We start from the raw sequence: 17688 nt of genomic DNA on the forward strand, positions 1-17688 counted from the left end.
GAGCTTCTCCATAGCAAGGTCCCGGTAGGCTTGTAATCGCTCACCATTTACTTCATAGTCACCCAGGACCTGTCCGACCACAAGCGCAGAATCTGTCTGAGCCCGGATGTAGTCAGCCCCCAAATCCTGATCGCATTGTAGGCCGTTGACAAAGGCCTCGTACTCGACTTCATTATTGGTCGGATGGAACTGATACATCAATGCAAAGTATACTTTGATACCCTCCAGGCTTGTGACCACGACCCTTCCCCCTGCTCCTTTTTTGCTACTTGATCCGTCAGTGGCCAATGACCACCACGCCGCCTCGGGGTCCTCAACCTCCGGGGGTCAGGTTTCCCGAGCGATGCACTCGACCAAGAAGCCTGCCAACGCTTGACCCTTTATTGCTGGTCGTGGACGGTACTCAATGGCATACTAAGTCAGCATGAGCGCCCACTTAACTAAGCGCCCTGAAGAATAAGCGGTGCGGAGTACTGGTCCGATGGGCTGATCAGTCAACACATGGATGGCTCTACCTTGAAAGTAAGGAGCTAGCTTCTTCGCAGCTATATACAGAGCATAGACCACCTTCTCTAGCCGGGAGTACCGGAGCTTGGGACCATGGAGCGCGTGGCTCACATAGTAAACCGGTCGCTAGACTCCCCCCGAATCGGTTCGGCACAAAACTGCACTTACTGCTCGATCGGATACGGTGAGATAAACCTCTAACTGCTCCCTGAGCTCTGGCTTCGACAATACGATCGACGACATAAGATATTCCTTCAACTCATCGAAAGCCGCTCGGCATTCATCGTCCCAGACGAATCCATTTACTTTGCGCAATACCTTGAAGAATGGTAAGGCGCGCTCGTCTAATTTGGAGAGGAAACGGCTCAAGGCTGTCAACCGGCCGGTCAATTGTTGAACCTCCCACACGATAGTGGGCGGTTGCATATCCAGAATAGCCTTGACCTTGGCCGGGTTGGGCTCGATCCCTCTTTTAGTCATCATGTAGCCAAGGAACTTCCCCGTTTGAACCGCAAATATACACTTGTTAGGGTTCAATCTCAGCTGGTACCTCCGCATAATCTGAAAACATTCCCGAGTGTGGTCGGCCCGGTCCCGACTCTTGACCAGCATATCGTCTAAGTATGCTTCCATCGTTCGGCCCAAAAGATCTACAAAGAGCATGTTGACCATCCTCTGATATGTTTCTCCTGCGTTGTGAAGGACGAACGGCATCACTCGGTAACAGTATAGCCCATCCGGGGTCACGAAGGCTGTCTTGCTCTCATCTTCATGGTGCATCATTACCTGGTGATAACCCTTACAGCCCGTTTGGTTCACGGAATAAATTTGGAGGGAATAGGAATGCTATTACATATGGAATGGAATAGGTAAGGAATAGAATAAAAATTGTATTCTGTTATTTGGTTCACTGAAGGAATAGACATTGGGAACTGTATTCCAATGTTTGGTTGGTTAAGGAATAAGAATAGAATATATGTTTAAAAGACATAAATGTCCTTGTACAAAAAATATTGTTATTATTATTATTATTATTATTATTATTATTATTATTATTATTATTATTATTATTATTATTGTTGTTGTTGTTATCATTATTATTATTATTATCATTATTATTATTATTAACACCACCACTACTAGGCATCAATAAATCATCATTCCATAATCAACTATCTAATCAACTTCCTGGTAATCAACATATCACCATTATTCCCTATCAATAATATTAAAATAATGATTTGTAAATTATGAAACAAAATAGTCATATAAATAACAAAATTTTTAAAGAACATTTAACAATATTCAGGAAAAGCATAACATATGTTATTTTTGACAAAATACTCAAAACAATCCAATGAAAGTTACAATGTTCATAAAATATAACTATGAATTCATAGCAAGGAATCTTCTTATCCACTGTAGTCTTCGATCATGATCAAGACTGAGCAAAAAATCTACTTTATTATTATTATTATTATTATTATTAATTTTATTATTATTATTATTATTATTATTATTATTATTATTATTATTATTATTATTATTATTATTATTATTATTATTATTATTATTACCCAACACAAATCCACACCCAAACTAATTCTACGCAAATCCATACCCAACACAAATCCACACCCAAACTAATTTCTACGCAAATTTATACCCAACACAAATCCATACCCGCCGCCGCAGTGCCAACTGCCAAGTGCGAATCCAATTACATTGATGATGAGGACGAGTACAGTTCCTCCACACTTACGCGGCCAGCGGCTCAGTTGCTGTCGTTAAGGAGTCTAAGATTTTCGGCAGTCGATGATTCAGATGATGGCAGCGATGGATATGTGGTCGGAGGAGGGTCTGGAAGTACTCTGCCTCCGATGATTCAGATGGTCGCGATGAGGCGTCGACTACAGCTCTGCCCTCCGATCGTTGATCCACCGGCGAGAGGGCGCGATTGTGATTGGAGGACCATCAACGCCTAAGGGGCGGTACACGGCGGAATAATATGAGTTTGGGGATGTTTCTGGCGGTGCCGAAGGGGCGGTATACGGCGGAGACATGGCCGGGTTCGGAGGAGTTCCTAGAGGTGTGGGGCGCGTCGATGCCGGAGGTTTTCAGGCCGTTTGGGCTGCATTTTCTGTTGCTGGAGATGTTTCTAGGTCGGTGGTCTCATCGGCACTGCCTGAGCTTTTGCGGATTCAACAACTTCGATCCGGAGAGACGTATCTTGAACCATGGAGTCATGTATTTCGAGTGTTTCAGTTGCTGCCCTGGGTTGTAGCAGTTCAACAATGGCAGAGACTAATCAGAGAGAGAATCATATCCAAAGAGATGCAAAATAGAGAGAAAGGGAGAAAGGGTAAAATAAGAAATAAAATATAACATCTATTCCTGAGGACTCAGGAATAGGTTAATACCAGGGGGTCCCCTAGTAATAGCTATTCCCCTTGTAAGGGGAATAGGTCCTTCCTAGGAATAAAATTTTTTACCAAACAATAGAATAGGCTTATTACTGGGAATGTTATGCCATTCCAGGCCTATTCCGTGAACCAAACGTGCCATTAAAGGCATCCATGAAGCTCATGAGCTCGGCCCCGGCCGTCTCGTCGACCATTTGATGAATGCTCGGGAGCGGGTACGGGTCGAGCGGGCATGCTTTGTTGAGGCCAGTAAAGTCTATGCGCATCCTCCATGCTGGGGGCTTGGGAACAAGAACAATGTTAGCCACCCACTCGGGATAGATAACCGGTCGGATGTGCTCGATCGCCGCCATCTTTTTTACCTCTTCTCTCATGAATTCTCGGCGATCGGAAGATAAATGCCGCGTCTTTTGAACGACCGGCTTCGCCGCGGGATCTACGGCAAGTTTATGGCAAATGACTGTTTAGTTGATCCCGGGCATGTCCTCGGGCCCCCACGCAAAGATGTCGGCAAATTCCCGACGAATTGTCAATACTTCCAATCGCAGCTCGGGGGTAAGGGCCCGACCAATCTTTATCTTCCTGTCCGGTCGGTCCTCGGACAAGGGAACTTCTTCGATTTCCTCGGAAGGTTCAGGTTGCTCCTTCCGATCACTGGTTGCTTCCTTTACGATCGTATTCACCCGGGAAGACATGTCAGTATCACGCTTGTTGACGGCCTGGGTGTAACATTTTCTCGCGGATTGGACATCTCCGCGTACCACACCGACCCCATTTGGGGTGGGGAATTTCATGCATAGATGGGGCATTGAAATTATCCCACCGATCTTCATTATGGCGGGTCGGGCCAAGATGATGTTGTGGACGCAGTGCAGATTTACCACAACAAACTCCAACTCGGTTTTAACAGACTTTGGCGGGGTGCAGATCTCGACCGGGAGTGTGATCTTGCCTTCGAGGCGAATGAGGGCGCCGGTGAATCCCGACAAGGGTACGCCGACCGGAATCAGCTCGCCCTTGTCCAAGTTAAGCTTCTCAAATACGTCCAAATAAAGGACGTTAACACTGTTCCCCATGTCCACCATGACTCTATGGACATCAGTCCCGTTCACATCAATCGTGACCACGAGGGCTTCCAATCCGTGGTCACCACCGTTAGGTTAATCCTCCAGGGTGGAGGTGATGGGCTCCATCTTCTGCCTTTTCCTGGTATCACGGGAATTTACGATCGCGACTGGGCAATTCTCCCTCGGTCCGGAAGCGTCCTCCAAACCGCCAAAGATCACATGGATGGTCGGTTTGGCCGCTGGTCGGCTGCTAGATTTAGGGTCCGGGTCCCTATGGTCTTGACCCGACCGATCTGAACGATCGGAGCGATCTGAGCGGTGGTGAGAGCGCCTGTGATCTCTCTGGTCGGTATCCTTCTTTGTCTCTTCCCTTTTACCCACACACTTATTCAGCTTTCCCATACTGAGCAAGTCTTCCAACAGCTGCCTTAAGTGTGTGCACTCCTCCGTGTCATGCCCGACACAACGGTGATAAGCGCAATGCTTAGATTTATCCGGTCCGTCTTGCCCGGGATGAGGGAGGCGAATGAGATTGCAGGACTGGGCGTACTGCATGGCTTCCGCCGCAGATCGGTTCAAAGACGTGAACTCGCCAGGCCGGGTGCGGGGTAGGGGATGATCATCACCCGATCGATGCTCCGCCCGACCGATGGGTTTACAGGATGAAGTCCCGACCTCTTGCGATCTCGTGACGGCATTCGCTTCTCCGGCGTTAGCGTAATCCGTCACCCTTCGGAGGGCCTCTTCGTACGTGGTCGGGGGATGGAGGATGAAGTCCTAGTATAAATAGCCGGCCCGGAGGGAAATATGGAGCATATGGATGGCCGTAAGATCGTCCATTGGTTCAACCTCCCTGACCGCGGCTTTCTACTTGACCAAAAAGTCGGACAAGCTTTCCCCCTCCAGCTGCTTGGCCTTCTCCAAGTACATGTAGGGCTTTCTCACAATCTTGGAAGTAACAAACTTCCGCATAAATTTCACTGCCAAAGTGGCAAAATCCGAGATGGAACCCGGCTGCAACATTCGAAACCACTCCGCCGCTCGACCGGAAAGCGTGGAGTAGAAAGCCCTACACATCACGGCGTCAGACACGCCCATCATCATCATGTTGTCGTAGTAAGTATTGACATTGACCTCAGGGTCCGTACGGCCATCATAACCTTTGTTGCTCGGGACTTGCAGATCGAGCGGGTAAGGCTGGGTCATTATCTCCGCCGTGAAGGGTGTCCTCAGTAAGGAGGCTGATTGATCGACCAGGGGCCTTATCGCGTGCTCGTTTTCAAACCAATTAAACTCTTCTTGGAGGTCGTTAAGCAATCCCCGGGTCTCATTAAGCTCGATCGTCTAGGCGTGGGCCGATTCCCAGGCGCGTCATCGACGATGTGATTTTGACCCACTATGCGCAGATGAACCCTTCTGGCTGGCCTCTCTCATCGGTGAATCTACTGAGCGCCGGCTTGAGTCCTGTGGTCCCAATCGTTGCCGCATGGCTGGACAGAGCCGCTCGAATGCTACTGCTCGGTTGGCTCCAACTTCGGGGTCCTTCGCTTGGGCTTGTAACTCCGACTGTACCTGCTGGGCCTGCCGTGGTACCTCCATGGCCTCGGCACCCTGCGACCCCAACCTCGAACGAGCCGAGCACCTAGCCCGGGAAGTGGGCTGAAGCTCCGGCTCGGTCGGACCAGTCGAGTAAATCGAAGGAGCGGGGGCTGGAGCCGTGTGCGCAGGCGTGTAAGGGGGATAGTCAGTCGGTGGTGTATAATAGATCGACTGGCCGGGCCAGTACCCATACTGTGGAGGTGGGACCAGGTACGGATACTGCCCAGGGAAAGGGAACTGCTGACCGGGAGTTGAATATCCCGGTTGAATGTAGCTAACCGGTTGCTGGGCGACCAGGTACTGTGCTGCCGGGTGTGGCGGTGATAGGTTGAGGTTGAGGTCTACAGTCTGACCTTGATACTGAGTGGGCTGATGATCGGATGAGCTCGATGCATCTGCTTGATCATCGCATAGGGTGTGATACATGAATGGATACATTGTGAACCGGTTGCTCGTCAGACGTTAGCTTTCGTGCACGGGTCCCCACGGACGGTGCCAAAATGATAGTACTAATTCCACGTAATGCGGTTAAAGTAATAATATGACCAAGTTAAAGCAAGTAAATCTTTTATTGATCGTTTTGAAGGACCTAATACAATCTAAGTGGCTATTCTGAGGGCCGACTGACTGCGGTCGTGATGCTCTGTAACTAGTCTATCAATCGTTCAAAAAGTCCCCCACACTGTTGCCGTCGTGGGTATTTATAGCCGCTAGGCCGGAGACACAGCTCCGGCCGGCCGGCATGTAACCCACGTAGCAACCACGTGTCTCCACCCCGCGAGCCCTACCTGTCAGCGCGTAACGTTGCCACGTGCTTCTTCTCAGCTCTGTCATCCAAGGGCCATCGATCGAGTGTTGAAGACGTCGGTCGGGAGCTGTACCGGTCGGGTCCAATCGGGTTCCTTCAGGAATATCCGACCTGTAAACCTGCATAAACAACAATAAAACACGTGGCATGTCGGTCGGGGTATTCCCTACCAGTAACAATTATAATCAATCTCACATATATTATCATGCATTTATATACTTTGAATTACTGATTTAAATAAATAAATTCAACATTCAATTGTTTATACGTATGAACATCTCATAAATAATCAGGCGCGGTCCTATCATTTTATAGGTCCGGGGCCTAGCAACTAAAACGGGCCCTACATGAAATTAATATACATTTTTATAACTAAATTTTAAATTAAATAAGGTTAAATACTAATGTCAAATAACTTGAAATAAGATACAAATATTTTTTTTAACAATTTACATATAAATGAAAACAATTCTTGCCAAAGGCTTTGTGGCCTAGTGATATGGTTACAACTTCTCATATGAGAGGTTTTAGGTTCAAACCCTAGTATGGGGTTGAGAAAGTATGTATGAATAGTTTATAAAAACAATTTTTAATTAATTCGATAAAATAGTTCGAATAGAAAACACATTATAAATCACATATTTTCTATATTGATATCATATTTATAAATACTTTTTCATTTAGTTAGATCTATTTCAAGTTTTTTCTAGATTAATTTGAATACGACAGACACACAAAAGAAGTAAATGATCTTTTAACATAATTTTCATAACTAAATCACAAAATATATTAGGTATACATTATTCATTATAAAGATCACAAAATAACACGTGTTCTAAATATAAGTAGTAAATTACTCGAATAGAAATAGATTCAAAATTTGAGATGAATCACAAATCAATTTATATTATAAATCTCACTATAATTATAGAAAGGTAAAAAAAACCACAAAATTACAAATTATAAATAGAAATAAATTGCATAAGTTACAATTTTAATACTACGTAATAATATATCTAAATTCATCTTTTAAATAGTAGGGAGTGAAAAATTAATATAAAAGGTCACAAAATAACACGTGGTAGTAAATTACTAAATTAGTCAAATAGAAATTGATTCAAAATTCATTTTCTAAATCACAAAGAGTGCAGTTTGACCCCTTAACCTTTTGCATGCAAACATGGAATTGTACCAATTAAGCTAGCTAATATTTGAGTAAAGTGGATATATATTATTTACTAATACAATAACTCTATAGTATATATATAGTGGGGTGGGGCGGTGGGCCCCTTCCAAGTGTGGGTCCTGGGCAAGGGCCCAACCTGTCCTTGCCCAGGACTGGGCCTGTAAATAATCTTGTATTTATATATGTTGAAGTACTTATTTAAAAATAATCATTGAACATTATCCTATTCGTATAATGCGCGTGAAAAATTAGTATAAAAAAAAAACAATCTGTTTCAGGGATCCTCATAGAGAATTTCCTATTTTATTTTATTTTTCAGTTAAGCAGCGCAATTTGCAAGGAAATTGCGTCGGTGCATCCAATGAAAATGAGGCGCAGGTGAAACTTTAGGTGCTTACTTCAGAACACACGTAATTTGTGTTACAAATATATTATTAATGGACATTATTAGTATTTATTCTTGTAACGGTTGAAACGGTTTTTAGAATTTATTGTATTGATTATCTTGTACCCTATATATAATGTACCATTGTACAACAGAATGAAAAGTGAATGAATATGAGAACCCCTTTTCTTTCCTATTCTATTTTTCTTTACAACACGTTATCAGCACAGATGCTTTGACCAATGGATTATCAATTCCGACATCCAAAACAAGATTAGCAGCGTGATCATTGACGAGAAGCCACAAGACGAAACCCTAGGTTCGTTTGTCCAAAAGGGGTACAATCGCGAGATGTCGCTTGATGTTGGGATGGATGAGCGACGGAATACCCCCAGTGAAGTTTTTTTCTCTGCGCCGATCCCCAAGCTGCGTCTATCTCAGGCCCCGTCAGCCTTGATGCTTCCATCTCGTACGCTTCTGCGGCCGTCCCCTCCGTGATACGGCGAACGTAATCCTCTTTCCAGACTGTGTGCGCGTATATTAATACGCGAGGATGGAATAGAGATTTCCGCGGCAACGTCGTCCGGCGCCGGCGGGGGCGACAGAGGTGGGTCGGCCAAGACCATGGTGGCCGATCTGATCACTCAGTCTGTCCAGTCCACCTCCAATCTTCACGATTCAAGCCATGATATGATGGTGAAGGCACCGTCAAGGTCCCCGGACCAGGTCAGCCTTCTCCCCATGCCTCCGCTCGGTCACGCCCCAGGAGGCGTCACGGCTCTCCGACCGCCGGCGGCTTAGTAGTCACTGTCCAGGCACCTATGCGGGTACGTTTTCCTCATTATTATTGAACAGTGACTTGCTGTGATGCTATGTTTAGAAATCTACGTGCGGTGATAATGTGATATGCTATAAAGAAAAGGGATGTCTAATTCGCGTAGCCTTTTCCATCTCCTATGATGTGGTTCAGTCCATGGTGCGCTTTTCCCTGTAACTGTAGCAGATTCATAGAATGTTGCTCCCAGGCCACTTCTATTGTGAACAGAGTGTACAAGGAGTAGTGTTCTTCATGCTTTATCTAGGATAGTAATCTTCCTGTTTGTGTGGTAGTATAAGAATGAACGGAACTACTATGTAGATTAAAGAAATGCGATCCTTATTATTAAATTAAGAAGAGTGGTAAGAAAGTGGGTACCATTCGTGAAACTCTAATAACAGTTCCTGATCTTGAAGATGATATGACAAAGATTCATAGCATAACTCTACTATATTATTGATAGATAATGGTGTCTAGAAAGAATGATCTTCACATATAGTAATCTGAAAAATTCTGACCGGCACAACTTGAAAACTAAATTCGTGAAAAATACTTGTTGAACTCCGTTTGGCCTGAAATTTTTTCTGGAGAACCTAGACTTATGATATTTGATGTCTTTAAAAAGAATTTCTCAAAAATATGCTTTGGTTGTTCCAGAAAAATTCCGTAAAGTTCTGGCAGTGTCCTGCCAGTTATTTTTCTGCCTGGCGCAGTGTTGGAAAATTTTTTGAAAAAAATACTTCCAGACCTTTAATTGGCATGAAAATTTTTATGTACATTCTAGATTTGCTGAACTTCGTATCTCAATTTTTTTTTTGCCAAAATGTGTTACCATTTCCTCCCAGAAAATTCTGCAATTTGGGTCAAAGTTGCTGAAATTTGCTATCAATTTCAATATCTTGAATTATTTGAGCACCTTGAGAAGTTGATTATTTGAGAATATACACATATATTTGCATGATGATAGCAATACTCACATTGCATCAGACTTGGTATTTGAATGCCTAATTGGTTTTTGGGATAGCAAATTATGATGTTGGCAACACAGTTTCATTTGTTCATAATATAATGTGCTCAGAATTTGTGAACTTCTATTTGTTTAAATTTGCTTTGTAGCTATGTGAACCATAAAACAAAGAGGATTTGTTGTTTTCTCTTGTTGATAAAAAATATTTGCTATAGGCCATGAATGCTACAACGTGAAGCAAACTTTTTAAGACAAATATTTTTAAAGGCATAGTATTATTGAGCTTTAAATCATAAAACAGTGAGATAGTTCTGTTAATGTGCACCTGTCGTTGCTAAACCTTAGATTGCATGTGATTAAATGCTACTATGACTTGTTAAATTTATTTGCATAAAATTTGTTAGGCTTAATGCTGCCCGGGCATTGTACAATGCTCTTGGCTTTGCTCAAGAAAAATTTTAACAATGATATGGAGCGGGATTATATTATGAGAGCTGTGGCTACTCTTTCACCAAAAGTGAAAATTCGACAAGATTTTTTTTTAATGTTTGGTGTCTAACTTCATCAACATACTACGAGATGTTAGCTCCATGCATGCAGGTCATATTTTTGCTCATATTATTTATGACATTTTTTTCGGAAAGTAAATTAAGCATTTTTAGAGGAAATATTTTTTTGGGGATCTTAAAAATTGAAAAATCAATATGATGATCCACTACATATCACATACGCTAGTACATGATGCATTTCCCTATCTGCGTTCATTTTTTTTTAGTATGCAATAATGATGTTGGTTGCATTATAAGATCTTTTCTCGGCATTAGGGGGAGATTTGAAATTTCTAATTAATTAAATGCCGAGAAATTGATAAAAATCTTCAAACTCATGTACTAGCCTTATAGAACCAGAAGTTCAGACATTGAACAAATTATCTGCTAGAAATCCGAAAGAGTGACTAAAGTCCATAGAAAATATTTTAAGAGTTAGAAATCCCCAACTAGGACTAAACATCTCTACCATTATGCCAAAAGCATATATTGGTTTAAGAATTTACAAAACTAGATCTAGTATAGAAATTTCGTCACTCCAGAAATATAGAAATTTTATCCTGAAGATATTCGTCTAGAAGGTGAAAACCCCAGTAAAATTGTAGGTGCACCAAATAACTAAAATACTGGGAAAGCGGAACAACCAAATCCAAATACTCTTGGGAAATGCCATATATTTGGTTGATACAAAATTGCCATGTGTATAAAAGATATCTACAAAGCTGTTACAGTTGTCGACAACATATTTTGCCTCTATTGCTCATAAATACTTAAGTCTGGATCCAGAAATGAAAATAGTAGTATAACGCCTGCAGCGTGCTAACTGTTTTCATAGAAAATAGCAATTAAGGCATACAAATTAGAATTCGCTAATAAAAGGCGAGTGGAGGGTTTTCGCAGAGACCCAATATTAGTCATGGCTTTATATTCCGTTATTCAATAAAATTAGCAGTAAATAAATTAGATATGTAGCTAACAGTTATAGTTATCACATATTTATATGGGTAACTTGTTACTTATATTTAAAATCCTTGATGGATTTTTTTTTCAAAATGTGATGAATGAAAATCACAAAATAAGAAGTATAAAAGTTAGTAAGTTACTAACTATGATCTTGTAAATGTATTTTCTCCCCCATAACAAAGTATGAAAATATATTATCATAAACATGCCTAGTAATGTTATATGTGATTGGGAAACTCAAATATTGTTTCCTCTTGAAAATATTCTAAATATATCCTCTAATTTATCTTGAAAATCCCTAATGGATTTATAATTCCCGAAATGAGGATTTATTTAAGTGCCATTATTTACTTTTTAGAGAGTTGCGAATGGGGTTATTATCCTCATATAGAAGGAATAATATGTACCATTATGTGCTCAATAAAGAGTTGATAATGGACTTATTTATTATCTCAGTCAATATTTATGGTGTAAACATCAATGAGATATATAAAGAGTTTGATGATGTTAAGTTATGAGATAAGATAATGAATAGCAAAATCAAGGTAAAAATACTCGTATTGATGCTTTTTGGCATGAAGTCATCATACTTGTTACAGATAAAAATGTATATAGTTTTTCATGATATAAAATACCTTGATCCACATGAACTCCAGAAGAGTGATAAAATATTTGTTCAGAAGGTTTGCTCCAGTGACAAGTTAGCAAATGTATACCTACAAAATATCCATAAGATTGATATGTGTAGGTAAAGAAAAATTATTATATTTAGGGGGAGCAACAAAATATAAACTATAAATAATTTTATTGGTCCAGATGATCATGAGAAAATATGATAAATTCTAATGACAATCCTGAAGATTATACCATATCCCTTCTCTACACCCTTTAGAAACAATGATTTACAGGAAATATAGAATTTGAAGATTGTTATTTTCAGGGGGAGACATGAAGTACATTCACTCGAGTCAATCCTGTAGATTGGTCAATCATGTAGATTGGGTCTTAAAAGGACTAATAGTTATACTTTTTGCAGCATATACATACCATGTACTCTTTTCCTCACTACGTTTTTCCCAATGGGTTTTCTAGTGTGGTTTTTAACGAGGCATGAGTATGATATAGTAATGACAATGGGGAAAATTGCAAAATAATTGGTTAATAAATGAACAAACTCCAAAATCCTGAAGATTATGCAGATTATGCCCTGAAGGCTGCGCTTATGGTGTACTCTTTTTCCCTTAACTAAGTTTTTCCTACATGGTTTTCTTAAGTTAAGGTTTTTAATGAGGCAATTAGTACAATATATGTTCTTACGTATATCATGTACTCTTTTCTTCAACTAGGTTTTTTCCCACGTGGTTTCCTGGTGAAGTTTTTAATGAGGCATGAATGTATTTAAATATACTATCGATATACCTTGTACTCTTTTCTTGTTTAGGTTTTTCCCACAGGGTTTTCCTAGCAAGTTTTTAACGAGGCAAGGTTGTGGACAAATAATGTCCAAGGGGGAGTGTTACAAATATATTATTAATGGACATTATTAGTATTTATTCTTGTAACGGTTGAAACGGTTTTTAGAATTTATTGTATTGATTATCTTGTACCCTATATATAATGTACCATTGTACAGAATGAAAAGTGAATGAATATGAGAACCCCTTTTCTTTCCTATTCTATTTTTCTTTACAACAATTTGAAATTTGTGGAACATCAATTAGGTTAGGGACATCAATTTCAAGATATATTCCCATCAAATACAATGGATATCTACGTCAATAATAATAATAATAATAATAATAATAATAATAATAATAATAATAATAATAATAATAATAATAATAATAATAATAAGATACCCTATTTAGTAAAATCATTTGACATTATAATTTTTTTCATACGACATCAAATATTCTCACAATTGTACTGCCACACTAATATGGATTCGACTCAAGGCACACCTAATATCCTCACCCTGCCACACTAATATGGATTCGACTCAAGGCACACCTAATATCCTCACCTCTAACATTGCAATTGTATTAATAATCAGTTCAATAACTGCCTCAAACTAGATTAACATGCTAATGGTTTATTACAAGTAACAATTTTCAAAATTTTCTTGAGTGACTAAAGAAACTTGCAAACACTATCTGATAGTGTGCACTAGGTAAACTCCGCCTTGTGATCCTAGTCAGTAAATTATAACAAGAAGGTAAACCAGACTAAGTTGTTCATAGTTAACTGGCTCAAACCAAGAAAATGAATAGACCCCTCGGAGATTGTAACCTTTTGGTTACCAAGTCAACAACTTGACCAACAATTTTCAAATGTAAACTTATTTAAAGTGTACTAAATCCTTCCACTTAAATTACATGCCATTACAGGATACTAAATATATTTGTAATAAATACTTGTTGAATCTCAATTACTTACATTGACAAAATACTATTTCTACCAAATTTTTGTATTCAAGCTTTAACAAATCTTTTTTTTTTTTTTTTTTTTTTTAATTTCATTAATGATAATATGTTTTGAGTACTACTGACTCTATTACAATGCAGTATTTGTTCATAACTACTTTTTCATCAACCTACTGAATTAATGATAATATGTTAGTTGACTGATTATATTACGAATTAATTTTAACATATTAAGTTAATAGTATAAGATGTGAATCATCATGTGATATTACAAGTAGTAATAATGGAATGAATGGTGACGTTTGTATAGATTCATTTTCACTTTTTTGGTTGGAATAATATGGTTGGCATGCTACAAGTGTACTACTTTCCAAAAGCTAGGGTTCAATTATCCAATTTCAAAATGTTTTTCATTTGGTTTTAAACTCTTATCGTGCAAGTTAAAGCAAAGACGACCATACTTATTTGCTGACTAAATCCAGACAAATCTGACTTGATACAAACACAATACAAATTAATTTAGTTATTTTCATAAAAATATTATTTATATCGACCAATAAGTCTAATGGCATGATGTTTTAGGATTAAGACAAAAAAAAAAAAAATTGTTAACCTGATAAAAAAATTAAACCGATAATATAAATTCAAAACTAATGGATCACGCAAGTTGACCCAAGTGATATCTTTACTTGCATTTATTCTTTATTTAATTTATTTTGGATGATGTGCTACATAATAGTGAATAGAAAGTTACAATAAATTAATTGATTGATAACAAAAGATTTTAGAAGAATTATGGAATTATTTGTATGTACCACATATATGATTGATTGTTAGGTCTCCCTCTATTGTAGAAATTGCTTGGAAATGAAAGGAATCCCATGAAAATAAAATCTCTCCTATTCTTGTGGATAAATACATACATATCAAATCAACTACACTTTATACTAATTTTTAATATAAATTTTAGAAAAAAATGTTACACTTCCGTGGGCATGCATGCTCTACTTCAACCTGAGAGATGTTGTTGAGTGGAAGGGACTCATTCATCCTTAAGCAAAGGTTAAGAGTTCAATCCCAGCTATCACATCCAAAAGAAGAAATGCTTACAACTCAGCAAGGGGATTAGTCACTGTGTCAAGAAATTATATTTTTTATTCTGTTTGGTTCATTTTCTTAAAAATGAACATATTATTTGTTATAATAATAATAATAATAATAATAATAATAATAATAATAATAATAATAATATGTGGCGATGGTGGTAGGGGTAGTGGTAGTGGTGTTGATGTTGGTGTTGATGGTAATGGTGGTGTTGGCGGTGGTGATGTTGATATATGGTCGTGTGGTAGTGGTAGTGGTAGTGGTTGTGTGGTGGTGGTGGTGGTGGTTGCGGTGATGTAGGTGACGGTGGTGGTGGTGATGGTGGTGTTGGTGACGGTGGTGGCGGTTGTGGTGGTGCCAATGGTGGTGGTGTTTGTGGCCTGGTGGTGCTATTGGTGGTGGTGGTGTGGTGTGGTGTTGGTGTTAGTGTTGGTGGTGGTAGTGGTGCTACATGGTTGTGTTGTGGTGTTGGTAATAATAATGATAACTCAAAACTAACCTAACATAAAAATGAAGAGAGGGAAGAGAGATGGAAAATAACGAATCCAAAAAATGTCTTCTAACTAAAAAACTAGGAAGATATTTTCGACCAAATTGAACAGTATTTTCGTTGATCAGAATGAATATTTTTCTTTGACTTCATTTTCCTTTTGTAACCAAACACTAAAAAATTCAGAAAATGACTCCCGAAAGCTATTTTCCAGGTTTTCAAACGGAGCCTAAAAGTTTTACATTTTTCTTAAAAAGTATTACACTTTCCCTTATAAGTAACAATCAGTTTATTTTGATTAATATTGGATTTTCCATCATTAGAATTATATTTCTATATTAACCAGACCCATCTCATAACAGGACTCACCAATTTTATATTATTTGATTAATATATGGTGGTGTTAGTCACTTTAGGCATTATATTGTTAATGATTTAAAAGATTATCCCGCTTATTCTAATTTATATCATTTGATATAATATCCGATACAAAAATTTAAGTGAGTAACATTCTTACTTTCTACTAACGCGACATGTCATACTTAATCTAAAAAGAATTAAGTCACATCAATTTGCACGGTTGAAAATTATGAAATTTCTGACCACTTGAAAATGATCTTAAATCAAGTCAAAAGCCTTGTTCCGACCACTTTTGGTATCCAGAAAAAGCTTTGTTGCTATTTCCGACCACTTTTTGCTTTCGACTTGATATAAGATCACTTTCAGGTGGTCGGAAATTCCATAATTTTCAGCAGTGTTGTAATCTTTTTTTTTTTTTTCAATTTATCGTATTTCTATATTATATTATTTTATATAATATATGGTGGTCAATTATTCTCACTTTAGAAAAAAAAAATTAAAAATGAAAGATGTATCATAGGATGCTACGTACATAGCTTTCGAACAGCTCCAACCCCCCACAAAGAGCAAAAAAGGTATCTAATTTAGTAAAGATAGTTGGTTTTAATTAGAATTATGGTGTCATTGACAATGACGGATCCATATATAGCTTTTATTTGTGATTTGATTAGAAGATTTATACGGACATTAAACATGTAGTGGGGAGTGTTTTTTTTTTTTTTTGTTTTTTTTGTTTTTTTGTTTTTTTTTTGTTTTTTTGTTTTTTTTTTGTTTTTTTGTTATGATTGAAGGACCGAAAGGTTGCCTCAGAATAAGTAGATTCTTCTAGTAGCAACACTTCTAGTATTTTTTTTCCAACAAAATCTCGACTCTTGATGCCTTTGGGGCTGATCCAGTAATAGTGGGGAGTATGTATTATGTAATAGCAATCGTTATACCCTGCACCACGGCGCACATAGCACTGTGCGCTCCGCGCCTCCCAAAACGACGTCATTTTGGGAGGCGCGGTAGGGAGTTGACGTGATTATGTGTATTTGTTTATACAATATTATATGTATTTTTTATACAATTATGTAATAAATGTTTTTTATACAAATATGTACATCCGAATTAGGAAATTTAAAAAAAAAGTATGTGTATTTTGTTATATAATTATGTACATTCATGTATACAATTATGTGTATTTTAGTACAAAATAATGTATATTTTTGAACATGAAATTTTTTTTTTAAAGAAAATTAACCGCCAACACATGGCAGCGAAAATTTCAAAAAAAAAATAAAAATAATTTGAAACGACGTCGTTTTGCATTAGGGTGCACAATGCAATGCGCGCCTGGTCCATGATATAAATTGCCATGTAATAGTTTTGTTGCTATATTAGTGATTAATATTCTTATATTATGATATGACTATATCTAATGATCTCTCAATGAAGTATCACACTTAATTAAGAAGTAAGGTACTTAATCAATATATACACATACATGCAGGTCGGCAGGTATATGTGTGTATTGAAAAATTTAAAAATTTTATTCACTAAATTTAAAATATTGAGACACAATAAATAAATAAATAGCAAAAGTAGATAGTCTTGTAAATTATTAATGTCCAATGAGCAAATCCAACACTATTGTACAATGAAATTAAATATTAGCATAATAATTAAAATAAATAATTTATGAATAGTATATATATATATATATATATATATATATATATATATATATATATATAGAGAGAGAGAGAGAGAGATAATAATCAAATGAGACCACTTCTTCCCGTGAGTCCTGCGACACCTTTCGTAAATCTACACAAGCTACTACACGAATGACAAAGACACACAAACTAGATTGCAATAGTTATGCTGTGGAATCGTGTTCACCATGCGCATGGTGAACACGGGATAGATCCATAATTTCTAAGTTGTAGATCCATAATTTTTATATTGTAGATTCATAACATCTATATTGTAGATTCATAATTTCTATACCATACTGTAGATTCATAATTTCTACATCATAGAAATTATGGATCTACAG

The 17688-nt window shown here is 38.2% G+C and overlaps 2 protein-coding genes across 2 annotated transcripts; both read right to left on the reverse strand.

Moving 5' to 3' along the window:
* Window positions 1-4090: 4090 nt before the first annotated feature.
* Window positions 4091-5203, reverse strand: LOC109160479. Its single transcript, XM_019308764.1, has 2 exons — window positions 4874-5203; window positions 4091-4774 (listed from the first exon to the last, which is right to left on the reverse strand). Exons 1-2 carry the CDS (start codon window positions 5201-5203, stop codon window positions 4091-4093), a joined length of 1014 nt encoding a protein of 337 aa, XP_019164309.1.
* Window positions 5204-5368: 165 nt separating this feature from the next.
* On the reverse strand, window positions 5369-6034 carry LOC109160480 (altered inheritance of mitochondria protein 3-like). Its single transcript, XM_019308765.1, has one exon. The coding sequence runs from the start codon at window positions 6032-6034 to the stop codon at window positions 5369-5371; it is 666 nt and encodes a 221-aa protein (XP_019164310.1).
* Window positions 6035-17688: the final 11654 nt, after the last annotated feature.

The sequence above is a fragment of the Ipomoea nil genome, unplaced genomic scaffold (assembly GCF_001879475.1).
Source record: "Ipomoea nil cultivar Tokyo-kokei standard unplaced genomic scaffold, Asagao_1.1 scaffold2848, whole genome shotgun sequence".
Lineage (NCBI taxonomy): Eukaryota > Viridiplantae > Streptophyta > Magnoliopsida > Solanales > Convolvulaceae > Ipomoea > Ipomoea nil.